A 15,791-nucleotide genomic window follows, 5' to 3' on the forward strand; every position below is an offset into this window, starting at 1 on the left:
TCTTCATGGACTCACAGCCTTGCAGTTCAGATATGAGTGCGTCAAAAAAGCCAGACACCGTCAGGAATTGATGGGCCCTAAAGATAGGGCTCTTCGAGTGCTGGTGTGATGGGAAAGAAATGTTGCAGTGAGTCACCCGACATAAGAGTCAGTGAGGATTACTGGCCTTTGGCTTCTTGCTCACATTAGTTGAAGGAGATCATAGATATAGGAAGAGGGGAAGAGGAGAGCACTGTTGCTATGGAAACTAAGTTTGAGATGCTCTTTTGGGAAAGGGGGAAACTTCTGTATGTTCATACCTTTTAAACCGATAAAACATTGGTGTAGAGATTTATGCTATCATTGCCTCATCAAGAGAGAATTTGATTACGTTTTTAAGATTTTTGTTAGTGTGTTTAAAATATTAAATAATGTTTTATATGCTTATATGCTACAATCTGTACTTTTATGAATTGTCGAGGGACTCGTTTTAATGCTGCGCAACAAGCGGCTCCAAGTCAATATATGTCTTTTTGATTAGTTATTTATTTTAATTATCATTTTATGGTTTTTATATCCAACAAGATTGCTATGTGACCAACAAAATAGTTCATGTTCGTTCTGTCTGTAAGCATGTTACCTCAAACAGATTAAGAAGGTGTTGTGTTCACTATTTAATTTCTCCCTGTCAGGCTGCTCCATTTATCCTATTGCTGAAATAAATGATGGATGCACTATTTTCTTTTGTTTGAGCAACTGTTCTAATGAAACATCACATCATTTTATAAACTGATGTGCGCCACCTACTGACCTCTAAACAACATGACACTGCTTCATGAATCAGTACTGACTCAATATTGACATATTTATTCTAGTTGTTTTTTAGCGTTTTGTCTTCCTTTTTGACACATTTAGACATTTTATTGTGTGCTTAACAACGTTTCTTTTTTTGGGGGATGTGAATTTTTAATTATAACTATTTTATTCTTGTTTAACTTTCATTTTGCATTTGTCTTTCAGTGTCTGGGGTTGAAGAGATTAAAGGCATCTACAAAACAAAGCAAAGTCCGAGACACAAAGCTAAAGAAAAAGAGTGCAAGAATGAGCCTATAGCAGCGGGTCAGGCGGGAACACTAGTTGGAGGATGTAAAGAAATGAACAGCAGCGCCTCTGTGACCTGAGTACTGACCGCCAACGGCAAACCATTTCCAGTTCAACAAACACGTCCAGCTACTGACCCCAATAAAGCACGGTCTCCTGGTGTTTCCGTGTCCAACAGGCTGTCAGACATGATGGGATGTGGGGAATTACAGCTTTGGAGAAGTAAACAAAAAGATTGCATAGCCAAGAGTGACTATTAGGAAGTGAAGATGTGGTGGACTCTCTTATTGGAGACCAGCGAAGAAAAAGAACCTTCTTAGCTCGGGGATCTGTAGGAGGTAAATACTTGTTGTTACTGGGAAGCAGGCTGTGGGGTGTTTCATCGGTCTTTCTCCAGCTCTTTGGTCCCAATTTAATATATATCTTATTGTTTAATGAAGATTTTGTGTGGTTTAACATTACATTTAAGATATTTTCCAAGATTTTTTATTTCTAAACCATCTGTCTTGCTCATTTCTTTCATGTTATAACATAGCCATCAAATCGAGGATTGAAGAGAAAGGTCTTAAGGGTCTCGAATGGCCCGCTTCTTCTAAGTTTGATACCTCTGACTTAGATGCTATTCACTTTTTACGTTTCTTTCGAAATGAAAAAAAAAGGGTTCATGACTTACAGGTGGATTTGAATTTGATCAGAAAGTGACAGACACTCTATTTGTTGTGGCAAGTCACCAAGAAAGTTGGCCTGAGGAACGATGCTCTTGAACGTCTTTCAACAAACTTTCCTCTGTGGCCATAGTTCTTGTTGCCCTTGTGTGCTCCCTGAAGGCGGTCACCAAGTTGAAATATGACTTTGAATACAGCACAAATTATTCAGCGCCTACTTTTGGCAACGCAAATAGTATATAGATAAGTTCCTGGTATCGCAGGATGTAGTGATTCAAGGTCAAATACGAGTCCTAGTTTTTTGCAACAATATGTTCAATGCTGGATACAGTTTACCTTTACATAATCAAAATACATAATTTAAAACTTAATCATTTTTCAATAGGTCTTGTCTTCACCTCCCCCAGACGTCTGTGCTCAACCATGTCCTGCAGTGATCTCCGAGAGGCACAGAAGAGTGCGATGACACTGTGCTCCTTGATTCCATCCGAGCAGGATGTTTCAATTGCAGTTTTGGTACAGGTCAATAGTTACCACGGCGACGGGAGTTGACAGGCTGGACCAACTCTTTTCTTAAGTTGCCAACAACACACTCTTTCTACATGTTTTTCACAGGCGTTTGAAGATGAACGCATACATGAAGTTTTTAAAAATAAAGACGCAAACCATCTGTTGTTGTCTGCTGGGAAGTTGGCATGTAGTTACTGGGGCTAATTGAGACTGAGTGGGAAGTAAGGCTCTGCTTTTCACATACATGTTGTTACCATCCACCCATGTATGTAACATGTGGTGTTCTACTCTAGGAAGAAAGATTGTTTCAAAAGTCATTTTTAATATGAATTTTTGAAAGAAATGAAGAAAAAATGTGATGTAGATGTATGTTTTACACAATAAAGCCACAATCTGTATTTAATTTATTTTTTGTTTTTTATATTTTCTGTGGAGACTGGTTTAACAATCATGAATTGTCTAAATCTTATTGTAACAATTCTCAGTGTGTAATTTTGTCTTGATTTGTAAATAAGTGCACACCAGGGGGAGCCAAAAACACTATTTGAAAAACTATGGTCTGGTCCTTTAACGCTGAATATTTTGAAAAAGTGCTGTAGTTCTTTGCACATATTGTGACAATCAAACATGGTGTATTTGCTGGATTTATAATCTTTTATTTAAAAACATTTTTATTTGTTCAGGCTTTTCCTTGATTTTCTGGAACTCCTGTGATTTTCTCAGTCTTATCTTGACCTTTAAAGTATATATTTTATTGAGTATTGTTTTGATTGTTTAAGCGCTTTGTGACCCTGGTCTGGAAAAGCGCTCTATAAATACAAATTACTTACTTACTTACTTACTTTACCTATTTTAAGTATGGTGGACACATGTTTATCATTAATACATTATTTATTATAAACAAACAGCTTGAATCGCCTTAAAGCCACAATACTTAACACATGTAATAATATGTAACATTTTAAAATTTAAAATAAATATTTTGATTGTAACTTAATACACTATAAGTAGAGCCAGGCATTACCAAAGTTGGAATATACAAATTCTTACTTTTCTTGATCATGGTCTGCGATGTTTTAAAGAGTGTTTCTCCGAACACTAGACTGAAGTACATTTCACTAACACGAACTGCATTATATAAATGGATTATGATATGATTATTCTTTGGGGAAAAAAAAGCCAGATACATTCAAAATAAACCGTAATCAAGAAAACAACACATTAAATACAATATATATTTATTTCATGGTCATCAAATGTTGGGGAAATTAACATTAAGATGTGTAAAACTACATTTTAAATCTGATTTAAAAAAAGTTTTATTTATTGATTTAAAGTTATGCTCCACAACTACATGCTTTATACAAAAGGTTAAGCGGCAGCTGATATTTGTTATTATTATGATAGTAAAACAACAGACTGCACACGACTTACAGAAGGGAATATTGTGGTTTAATTCATTGACATTTCTTCTCTCCTCATTAGTAATTCCTCACAATTGCTTCCAAAACCCCGTGGCAGAGGCAGGAGTCGACTGCTGCTTCTCGCCCCACGAGCGTTGAAGCAACAAACATATTAAATAGAGACACGTTTCTTTTCAAACCCTGGCGGGTGTAATTGGTGCACATTTGGAACGGCAAAAGAAAGCCTTGAAATGCAAATTTGAGGTTCAGTCTATTAACACACCAGGTGGTCACGGTATTCATCAGGTTCATTAAGGAGGATTAAAAAAGTGATTAAGAACCATTTTCTTGGACTGAACTCAATCATGGAAAGTTAGTTTAGAGGTTGAATGTTAGGGTTGATGAAGCAGCAGTGACCTAGATTTCACAGCCAAACATCCAATTTATGGAAGTAATTTGTTAATTATCTCGTCGACAAAACAATTTTTTTTAAATATATATTGTGTTATTAGGGTAGCCATTAGTGTATCAATGCTGTGTAACATATGTTCTATATGTAAGAGTACCATCAAGCTTCTGGTTGCAATGGTAAAATTAATAAAATTGTTTTCATTTAAACATAATGTGTGTACAATTTCTAGCATGTGCACATAAAGTAATATCCTTAAACAGGCCCCTACTTTTCAAACTATAGGTTATATAGTATAAATGATATGTTTAGTTTCTTTGGTCTGCAGCAAGGCTACAGAGATAAAAGGTTTAGACTGGTACATTATCAAGTAAAGTAAATTCAATTAAAAAATACATCCATCCTTATTACAACATTTGTCACTGTGGCATAAACACATGTGAGAATTTCTTAATCAGATAGTGGATCATTGAATGGCTCAAATTGCATATTGTTCAGCTTAAAAAAACATAATTGGATCCTTTAAACAACAAACCAGTGTCTTAATAAATACAAACACCAAGTGCAAAGAGGTTTGTTAATCATTTTAAGGGCAACTAATATGTTGATGTAAGTGTGTCCTAAATAGATCTTGGACCTCTTTTGTACTCATCAGTATGTGTCTCTTTGTACAAAACTCTCTTTTCATTGAAATATTTACATTAGAAAATGTGCTTAAGCCCCGCCCACTGAAAAAATCTAGCAAATAAATCTTGTTTACCAGAACTACGTCCACTCTGCTGTGATTGGTCAAACATACAGATTTTCCACTGTGTGTTACTGATCCAAGTAGTCTCTACCTCCAAGGGACTCCTTGTATAATCAAAGCAGGCGTGATTACAGCTGGCTGGAGGAGTGAAGACCATTATTGCTCATAATGAGCTCCGCTCTCATTACCTTTCGTTCCAATTATATGGATAACTGAGTTTTCACAAGACAAGTTTTTTTTGCGGTACCCAAAATTTGTATTTTACATTCTTTGGTTGAACAATACCGGGTTACATCTTCTGAAGAGTCAGTATTGAACATGACTTTAATCAACCCATTTAAGAAATAAATCATAAGGGCATGAAAATACAACAGGGGTGCGTCAGGTTCATAATGAAAATAAGTGTTGTTAATGCAATCTACTGGGAATGTCGGCTGAAGGGGGTTTAAGCTGATGTGGCTTACAACCTTATCGGGTGTTCACGAAGGCAGATCAATCCTCTCAGTAGAAATCTTGTGGAGAAAGTCTCCGCCAGACACCAACTTCTGCCCTCCAGCAGTCTTCCTTCATCCCTCCACCCCTCCCTGTGTGCACACTTCAATCCCTTTTATCGCCCAAGGTTTACCTGGTATTAGCCTGTGCACACTGGTGCGTTAACCACACAAATGCTTTCTGTGAAAAAGTGAACATTAGTATTTTTAATGATCGCCCCACATCTTCTGCATCCTTTCTCTGAGAATACTTTAGTTTCCCCTTTATTAACTTCACATTCATTCATCTCTTCTCCTTTCCCCCACTCTCGCTCTCTCTCTTGCAGGATAGTGTCGCCATGGTAACTGCCAAAGTGTGTTACTGACAAAGTAGATTTTGTAAAGGCCAAATCCAAGGATTATTTACCTGCCTGACACACACCAGAACTCCCTTATCTTCCTTCTCGAGGAGGAGAGAGTGATGTGAAATGTAGAATTTTCTTGAGCGGGAGAATGAGATTGAGTGCCCGACTGAAGTTTTAATAAGGTGTCAGCTTTATCTCTGAGCTTTGAGGATTCCTTGTCCACTCATTCGGAATCGGACCAGGATCGAGTTTTTCATTTTGTAGACCAATTTCCAGTGAGAGACCATAACAATATGACCGCCTCACTCACAGAGCTGCAACTTAAGTGGGTTGTAACTATGTGGAAGGTTACGGTTTGTGTTTAAAATGGTCATTAATTTCTAAGGACAACAGTAGAAGTATTATTTGAATCATCATTTGGGAAGCCGTTCATTCAATGCAACTGTCAACAACACAAAAATGTGTTCTTGTTGTGTCAGTTTTTTTGTTTGATTCTATTTTTTATATATATATTTTGTGTTTTATTATATTCTCTGTCTCTGACCAAAGCTGTTTGCTGGTCATGAGACCCTCGCAGACTTTCTGGTGGTCGTGATTGTTGAAAATAGGAAAAATAAATAAACAAATATTATTTTTAAATCCATACGTAAGAATCTTGGACCTTGAAACTGTGATCATGTCGCTCAGACTGTGTGCAGAAACTTCAAATGGGAGAGAAACAGATGGAAATCCTACTGCAAAGCTGTCGACCCTCCGACAATCTGACCAACATCGTTGCCAGAAGTGAGTGAGTCACACAGCTTTCCCAGATTGGCTTACACTCTGCTTCAGAATCAGGCAGAAGCACAATAACACTTGTGGTGAGTTTTTTTCAGTCGCAAGAAGTCGCCAATTTTTTTTTTCTTTTTCAATCTTAAAATCAGAGAATTTAATGAATGGTGATGTTTTTGTTTTGGCCAGTTAGTAACACACCACGCTTCTGTCCCATTTATTTCTACAATAATGCAATAAAAATTGCAGATTTAGCCTCAACTATTGTTATGTAATACAAGACGCATATACACAATGACAACTACATCCTACAATACTTAACTAAAGGTTACTGTATTGATTGACAGTTGCAAATAGTTTGTCTTTAATGTGGATCAACTTGAACAACATCCATCCTCGCTACAGCATTTATTAGGGAGACAAACTGTACAATCTTTAAAACAAGAATGTCTCTTTCCCTCCTGAGGGACTGCAAGGGGCACAGGACTAAATTTGGCCGAATGGTTGGGTTCATTAGAGACCCATGTCAGAAACTGTGACATATATTCAGCTTTTAAAATCGCACACACAGTTAGATTACTCACCTTACTCACAAATTCTTAATGTTAACCTAGATGTTACTGGTCTATGGTGTGTGCAAATGGTTCACTTGTAATGTGTGATGTCTTGTGATTAATGTACTTTTTGGACTTTTACAGTTTGGTGAAACTCCTGTTGTTTTTTAGTTGTCAGACAGTAATAAACAATACAATCCATATAAGATGTATAATATTTTCTTTATGGCCCACTGACAAATGCCTCACAGACTCATAAGGGCAACTGTTCTTAATAACAACACAATTTTTAGATGCAAAAGTAAGGAAGTGAGTGCGACATTTATATATTTACTGCAGTAAACTCAATGTGTGCTGTAGGTCTGTACATGTTTAAGTTCACACAGAACTGAATTAAAGCTGTTATTCAATAAGTTCACTATATTCAATAACTTGCTCCAAAGCTTATGTCTAAACATACCTATAAGTAACACTGTTACTTTTCTTAAATATTTCGCAAATTCCCATTTTAACATTGTGGGAAGAGTGTGGTTCTCTTGAGGTTTCTGCGTCCAAAATAAAGTAGTATTCAACATAAAGAGAAACTTGCCATCCTATATTCAGATCATTTAATCATAGTAAATATATGTGGAGTGCAGATGTGATTTAACTCTTATGAATATAATCATCAAGTCTTGACACCTGTCAATCATCAGTAGATCAACGTTTGAATTAGAGCACACGTCAATTTGATTTTTTCACAAAAATGTATTGATAATAAATCAAATTCATATACAAATATACATTTATATGGATTCAAAGAGGCGTTCACTCCTTCCATCGATCAATACATGAACTGCACCTTTAATTGGCTGTATTTAATAAATTGCAATACTGTAGAACATCTACAGCATGTTCCTCAGTGACTCAGTGGTTTATTCTGCTGCAGGCAACGTTACAGACCAGTGAAGAATCTCTCATGCTCACTTACTGCCACCACTTGTTATGTTTTCTCATGAACCACCAGCTGCTGTTCAATTTTAAATTGTTTCATTTAAATGTTTTCTTTCTGGAGCGTCCAACAAGCTTGGATCGCAGAGAATGACTCATGCCATGAAGCTGAATAATGACGTGAACGGTAAATTCACGTGTTTGTATTGAGCTGCAGTGTAAGTCAGCGATGAGCTCAAAAATGACGTCACGTCACTGCAGACTAATGGGAGCAGAGAGCAGGTGAGTCAGAGAGAAAGATTGATTCATTATGTACAACTTACAAGGTGTTAAGATGTACTTTCTGCAGTCACCTTTGGTAGAAAAAATAGATTTCTTTTTTTTTAAGCCACTTACGTGTCTAAAACTACTTTGTCAAATCTGCCTTGGGGGCCACTTTACATACGAGGAGAACAATTAAAGAATTAAGTATGATGGGCAAACTTTAAATAAATAGATAAAAGGACGTTCTTAAAGAAGCTAAAGTCTTAGTTTGATATCATTTAAAAGAAATAAATACTTTTGAATAGATCGTCTATTTTACAGTTTAAAATAAAATACATGCAAAAAAAGGTTTTACGATGCCTTCGATACAAGGTTGTAATATTTAATTGATGAAAGTGCTACCGACAATTAAAATGAAAAATAGACTTCAAACAAATATCTGTAACAATGTGGAGTTGGACTAGTAATAAAATCGTCAGACAGCCATCATAAACATTTCCTAATGGTCAGTTTTTAACTTTTATCTTGATGGGGCCCCCGGGCGGCACTCTGCATAGGTCTTCAAGGCTACAAATATAAAATAAAAATAAAAACAGAAATAAATCATTGCTCTTCTGTTTAAAGATGGTGAATATAATTTAAGGAACACAAATAAAACGAAAATATGTCAAAGGCTTATGTAAAGATTACAGTTTAATTTAACTGCTGGTGCAATGAAATTCAAGATGAGTCTGACAGCTTTGGATTCATTCAATCTTGTGTAATCTTTTGACTCATTTTTGACAGTTATTTGAAAAATACATACTGTATATGGGATCTGGAAAATTCGTTGTATATATATATATATATATATATATATATATATACTAATATTCTTGCTTTCGTTCTAACTTTTTTACAAGTACCTTCTCAAATACGTATCTTTTTTTATAGTTGCAACTATTTGATTGGCAGTTTCTTATTTTAGAATAGGTGAATTCAAAAGAGGCACACACATGTTTCTGCATGATTCAGATATGACTATGTGCGTTGCCCCTTAAGCATTTATTTTACAGTTCACCTTATTTATCAAAGCTCACCACCATATCTAGCATAGGATATGGTCTCCAGGCCCTGAGTTTAACACTGGTTGATGCTAAAAGATGCACTTTTTTTTTTAAATACATAAGTAAATATTTCTGTTTGATATTCAAGGTTGAGAGACTCAAGTATATTTTGGGTATAATCTTTACATAAACATTTTATATGGTTGTTGTTTTTTTTATGGAATGGTTGCATTTTGAAAAAAAATATTGGTAGCGACTAAACGGTTCCAAAAGCAAATAAATAATGAAAGATACTTCAGGTTCCCTTTCTTTGTGCGACCTCTAGTGGTCAAAGCTTTTTCAATCACCTATTCGGAAAAAAAACAGCTTATTCTTAAACATAACTAAAAAAAAGAATGAAAATGTGTTATGTATATTTAAAAAAATATATAAATAAAAAAGGGTAAATTAAAGAGTGATTTCAAAACATACTTTCTTTGGTGACGTTTCCTGTTTGCAATCTCGTTTCAGGTGTGTTGCTGCAGGTGCTCGTCACGTGTGCTTTGACTCTCACTCGCCATGGGTAAGTTATCGTCCTCATTCTGCCCTTTTAGATTTGTTATCGGCCTCAGACGTGTTTGTGGGGTCGACCGTTGTATGTATATATTTCAATAAATGAGATGTTAAATTGAACTCGTTACTATTAAGATGCATGACCTATTTAGACCAGCAGGTGGCGCTCTCCCCGGATGACGCGCGCAGAAGCCCAGACAAGATAAGAAGCGGGACAAATGGAGTTAACAATGCAGACAAACAAGAAGTATTTTGTTCAAATGATTTTTCTTTTCATTTAAAATGTATATTGTCTCATTCTTCCCCACTTTTGATCAAGGAAAGAGAAGAAGAAAGTCTGTCTGAGAAGAAGTTTGATTTCTCAACAGTCAGTTTCCTTAGTGCTACACTTTGTTTTGTTTTTTGTTTACCGTTTACAGTCTCTTTCTGGCAGAGCGGCGGCTGCATCGTCAAAGACATGATGGAGATGCTGTTCTCCGAAGTCCCCGATCTCCAGCTGACGGCAGCACAGATACTCAGGAAGCTCCTCTGCAAAGGTGGGCTAGCATGTGGTTGGCATGGCATGCCGAGCTGACACCTGTCACCTGCTTTAAGGCGTGGCTCACAAGATCCTCAAACAAAACCCACCCATGGAAGAGGTGATCAACTCTGCTGGCGTGTTGGAGAAGCTGGTGCAATTCCTCATGACCGTGCACAGCTCCAAACTACAGGTCAGAGTTCAGACAATTTGATTTATGTTATTTAGCATGCAAGTAAAAAGAAAATGTGAAAGAAATTGAGTGTATAAGTAGTGTGACAAATATTTATATTTAAATATTTTTTTAAATCGAACTTAAAAGAAAAAAAAAGGATAAATCACAAGAGACAAGGCAACATTGAATAACTAAAGAAAATGGAAAAGGCCATAAATTAAAAAAGTTAAATGATGACGATCATTTTAACTTTTGATATGATTAAATACAGATTTGAGGTGAAATAAAAATGACTAACTGGTGTAAAAAATATGATTTAAGCCAGTTTAAAAATAATAAGAAACTAAATTACGAGTTTTGGTTTATGAAGGAAAACATAGTGAATATAAGAGCAAAAAACATTACGGTTAGGAAGATATCTAAGATAAGATATCTTCTTTTGTTTTATATGAAATCTATTTTAATGTTTGAGCCTATATACGCTACTATATACATACTGTATATATTGATCTAGAACCATGAAGAAAAACTCTTCCTCCCGTCCCTCAGTTCGAGGCAGCCTGGGCCCTCACAAACATCGCTGCAGGGCCGTCAACACTGACCACCCGAGTGGTGGAGGCTGGAGCTGTGCCTCTGCTGATCCAACTTCTCTGCTCCACCCACGAGGATGTTAAGGAAATGGTAAGTACCTTTATGGATTCTACTCAAGCATCACATCCACGTTTCCTTCTTGTCCTGCAGGCGGTGTGGGCTTTAGGAAACATCGCCGGAGATGGACCAGTTTGCCGGGACTATGTGATCAACTGCAACGTACTCTCGCCACTATTGATGTGAATGAGTTTCTTTATTGTGTCTGGATTCAGTTGAAGACCAGTGATGGGCAGATGAAGCTTCATGAAGCAGTGTCTTATTTCTCAGAGCTCAGTAGGTGGCGCCATCAGTTCAAATGATTTGATGTTTAAAGCAGATAAGGACATTTAGGGCTAATAGTGACACTGCTTTATGAAGCTTCACAATTGTCTCAAAGGCCAACCTCAACATCCCCTTCCTAACCAGGCTGCTGAGTCCTTCCACCAATCTACCCATGACCAAGAAGGCGGTGTGGGCTCTGTCCAACCTCTTCAGAGGGAGAAACCCTCCCCCAGCCTTTGAGAAGGTAAGTTTATAACTTAATATTTTTCATCCCTAGCAACTGTGGGCAGTAAAGAGAGAACGACAATTTGTTTTTCAGGTTTCGCCCTCTCTCTCTGTCCTGTCGAAGCTCTTGCACAGCAGTGATATGGACCTGCTGGTGAATGTTTGCTGGGGCCTGGCCTACCTGCTGGACGGTCCTGCCGACCAGATCCAAGTTGTCCTCAACTCTGGAGTGTGTCCGCGGCTCGTTGCCCTTCTTGTGTAAGCCTTCTGTCCGGGTGTGGCTGGAAGATGTTTCAATGTCGTTGTGTTGGTAGGCACAGGGAGAAGGTGGCCTACCCTGCACTCCGAGCTGTGGGGAACATCCTGACTGGAAGTCACGTACAGACACAGGTCAGTTGATCATCTGCCTTCTTTATGGACCCTTAATAAAAGAAAGGGAGGTCGGGGTCTTGGAGAACGATGCAAAGTAAAAGCGGGTGTGAGATGTTGCCTTTGATGATGAAAATGGTTCATGCTAGGTAAATTATCACAACAGGTCCATTTAAGAACACCAACCACAAAACACTCAACCACTTAAACCTTTGTCCTCTTCCGAGGAGATGGTGCTGAACTGTTCAGCTCTGCCAAGTCTCCGCAACCTCCTCCTCAGGAGGTCCATGGTCAGGGAGGTTTGCTGGGCTCTTTCCAACATCACCGCAGGACATCGAACACAACTGCAGGTGATGTATGCTCTAACTGCTAGTGACTGCTAGTGACTGCTAGTGACTGCTAGTGACTGCTAGTGACTGCTAGTGACTGCTAGTGATTGATAGTGATTGATAGTGATGGTCTGATGAAGCTTCATGAAATAGTGTCATGTTATTTAGAGGTCAGTAGGTGGCGCTATTCAGTTTAAAGGATGTGATGTTTCACTAGAACAGTTGTTGACTGTCATCTAGTGGACTCTAAAAATAATGACACTGCTTCATGAAGCTTCAACAGACCATCAGTGGTGATTGATTGATGAAGCCTCATCATACAGCATCAGTTGTATCATGATACAAAGTTTGTTTTATTTATTTTTGCCACTTGACGGCACTCAATGCTTCATAATCTCTGACTCTGATCTACTAATTCAATGAAATATTAATTTTAAACTGAGAGTGCAATCTAGTGGCCTTTAAAACGGTATCATGATACCACATCGGCTGCATCATAAGGCTGTATCAACCCATCAATAGAAACTGCTGTTAGCCAGCAAAACTGTTTTGAAATTTCAACAATATCCACTAAATGATGATGACTAGCAATTGAACAACTTGGTTCAGTGTCTATGTTAGTTGCACACAATATATTGTATTGTTCATGGTCTCAGAATATTTATTCCAGGTCTCGGTCTTCTCTTGATCGAGACAATTTATGGCAGGGATATCCAATTTGAGGACGTAAAATCAATTCCAAAAAGGGATAAAAAATCTCTACTTTAACACAAATTTGAAACCCTTTTTCCAGACCGACCATGAAACGTATTTTCCACACACATTTTCCATCATCATTTAGTTACATTTTGACTTGAATCATAAATTATTGTCATAAGAACGAAAGAAAAAAGGTAAGCTGGTATTCGTGACATTTTGGTTTTAGATTAGATTGATTTTTTGAATGGAGCTACTGGAAAGGCTGCCATTCTTTCAGCGCCTTAATGTGTGCGTTGTGATGTGTTTTATAATAAGAATAAATGTTGTTTATGCCTCAACATGGATTCATTGACATAGTATTTTTTAAATCAACTCTAAAATTATGCTTATCTTCTAAAGTTATTGTCTAATGTTTGCACTTTTATTCTTTTGTTTAGTTCTTTGTCTTGATCCTGATGTGTCTTTGTCTCTTAATGGTCTCCAGTCTTGGTCTCTTTCTAACCAAAATGAGTTCAGACAAAGTTGTGTTTAGGATATGACTCGTTTGAGTTTAAATTGAGGAATTGGTTCGGTTCAATGTTGAGTCACAATCTAACGTCAGAATGAGAAGCAAACCGATCTGAGTTCATATCTTAAATTTTTATTTTTTCAGTTGGTGATTGATGCCAAAATATTTCCAATTTTGATCGAAATCTGGCAGAAGTCCACATTCAGGATCCAGATAGAGGCTGGTTGGGCAATCGTCAACGCTGTCTGCGGTGCTACGTCAGCGCAGATGAGGTACATGGTTTAGTGGAACATGAACCGATCCGTTTTCAAAACCACATTTTGTAACCACTTGGCACTTATTTCTGCTTAGATACCTGGCTGAGGTGGGCTGCATTGAGGTCCTCTGCAAGTTGCTCGTCATGAAGGACCTCATGATCGTTCTGGACTCGCTCAGAGCCCTGGAATACGCCCTGATGTGTGGCGACCATGCTGCCAAGACTAACTGCACCAGTGAAAACCCCTTTTCTGGTCCCATTGAAGCAGCCAAAGGTAAATTGATTTGTAGTTATAGGATTGTTTTTAAAGGCTTATTTCTAAACTGATGGCGCCACATCCTGAACTCATCCCTCATCTTAGGAATAAGACAGTGTTTCATGATGCTTCACGAACCCATCACTGCTATTTCCTATTTGTGGCTATTAATTTTGTTTCAGGCTTGGACAGAATAATGACTCTTCAGTACCATGAAAGCTCACAGATCTATCAGAAGGCTGTGGATATCATTGAGAACTTCTTCTCTGGTAAAGAGGATGAAAACTGTAATCGACCTCCACAAGGGGAACAGGCTCTGAAGAGCTTTTAAGGATGTAAAAAAAAAAAAGGCCTCTGATGAAGAAACGCATCTCAAACTGTTAAAACAATTGTTGAATCTTGTTTATTCCAACTGTCCATCTGTCTATGCACCAGCACAGGGATAGTTTTTACAGTGTCACACAAGTCATGATGCACTCTATGATGCTATGTTTCTACCGTCTCACTGTATTGTGGTGTAAACATGTTTAAGTATAATAAATATTTGTAGCAATCTTTCATTTTGCCCATCATGATTCACATTAAAAAGTTTTGCTTTGTGCTATTTTTCCCCAATTGTAACTTTACCCCGTGGTTCTCCTGTCCATTAGCTTTCTATTACTAGAACTTTTCAGTAGCAATGGGCTAAAAAAGTTTCACAAAATAGTGTCCACAAGATGGCGCTGCTCTATGATTAATTGTCTATTAAATCTCAAATTTTTCAAATGAGAGTACTTCCCTCGTCATGAAGCTTTATCAGTTGAGACAAACTAAGTGCCTTTTGAAGTGTTCTCTATCGTGACTGTTATCTTGCCAGTGGAATTTTAAGAGTTGAATTCCCTCTACTTTTATTTTGACACCGAACATCTGAGCTCCTATCTAGTGGCAACAGGACATGCTCAGACTTATTGTAGAATTTATTTCCAGGTAACCATTCACTTTTCAATCACTCATGAAGATGTTTTTCATTCAACCGGTTCCTGACCCCTACTCCCTATTGGTCAAAGTATGTAACATGTGACTTGATTTTTGTGAGGTAAACGTTGTCTGATTCATTTACAGTAACAAACAAGAACTACAGAGCGCCGGAGGTGACATGAAAGCATATCTCTTGTGATACTATCTCTAGATATTAGTATCTCATGATAGTTGAATCTTGTGATGTAACATTAGTATATAGTGATCACACATGCATCATCCGCCTAATTTAAGCTGGAAAACCAATATCTTTTATTTAGGTATGACTCTTATATTCTTTACAGCTACAACCATATGTTCTTGTTTTTTTTTGAGTAGGAGATTCTTGGACCAAAGCGACTTTTCCATTGACGATATTTACACTTACAGGAAGGGGTCATTTGATTGATAAGCATTTTAAAGGCCTTGGGTGACCCTGTGGTTACTGGTGGATGTATGGAACATGTCTTGAGCGACTGAGGCCATCATACTTTTCTGATGGACCAAAGTTGATGTGGCACATACTGTAGATATGACTAGCTAGTTCATCGGTGGGTTTTTGAGGGAAGAGACGGAGTATAGTCTAATAAAGAACAATACAAATAGATGTGGATATCACGAGATACAAATATGTCAAGATGGTGAGATCACAAGATGAAAAAATGTATACATTTTACCTCCAAGGCTCTACAATTTTATTATCTACCTGAATTTACAGATATTGGTTGATATAAATATGGCATACAGACACATCCTCATGACATAATTATTATATTAATAAT

The 15,791-nt window shown here is 37.3% G+C and overlaps 1 protein-coding gene and 1 long non-coding RNA gene across 2 annotated transcripts in view; one reads left to right on the forward strand and one right to left on the reverse strand.

The window, feature by feature from the left end:
- The window catches only part of LOC148084459 (uncharacterized), a 267,620-nt gene that overhangs the window by 136,581 nt on the left and 115,248 nt on the right, over positions 1-15,791 (reverse strand). The window lies entirely within an intron of this gene.
- Positions 8,147-14,344, forward strand: kpna6 (karyopherin alpha 6 (importin alpha 7)). The gene is made up of 13 exons (XM_087785615.1): positions 8,147-8,187; positions 9,726-9,777; positions 10,201-10,303; positions 10,383-10,477; positions 11,009-11,140; positions 11,201-11,289; positions 11,516-11,615; positions 11,691-11,854; positions 11,911-11,986; positions 12,196-12,315; positions 13,646-13,773; positions 13,853-14,031; positions 14,196-14,344. Exons 1-13 carry the CDS (start codon positions 8,147-8,149, stop codon positions 14,342-14,344), a joined length of 1,428 nt encoding a protein of 475 aa, XP_087641741.1.

The sequence above is a fragment of the Callionymus lyra genome, chromosome 3 (assembly GCF_982586985.1).
Source record: "Callionymus lyra chromosome 3, fCalLyr1.hap1.1, whole genome shotgun sequence".
In the NCBI taxonomy this organism is placed as follows: Eukaryota; Metazoa; Chordata; class Actinopteri; order Syngnathiformes; family Callionymidae; genus Callionymus; species Callionymus lyra.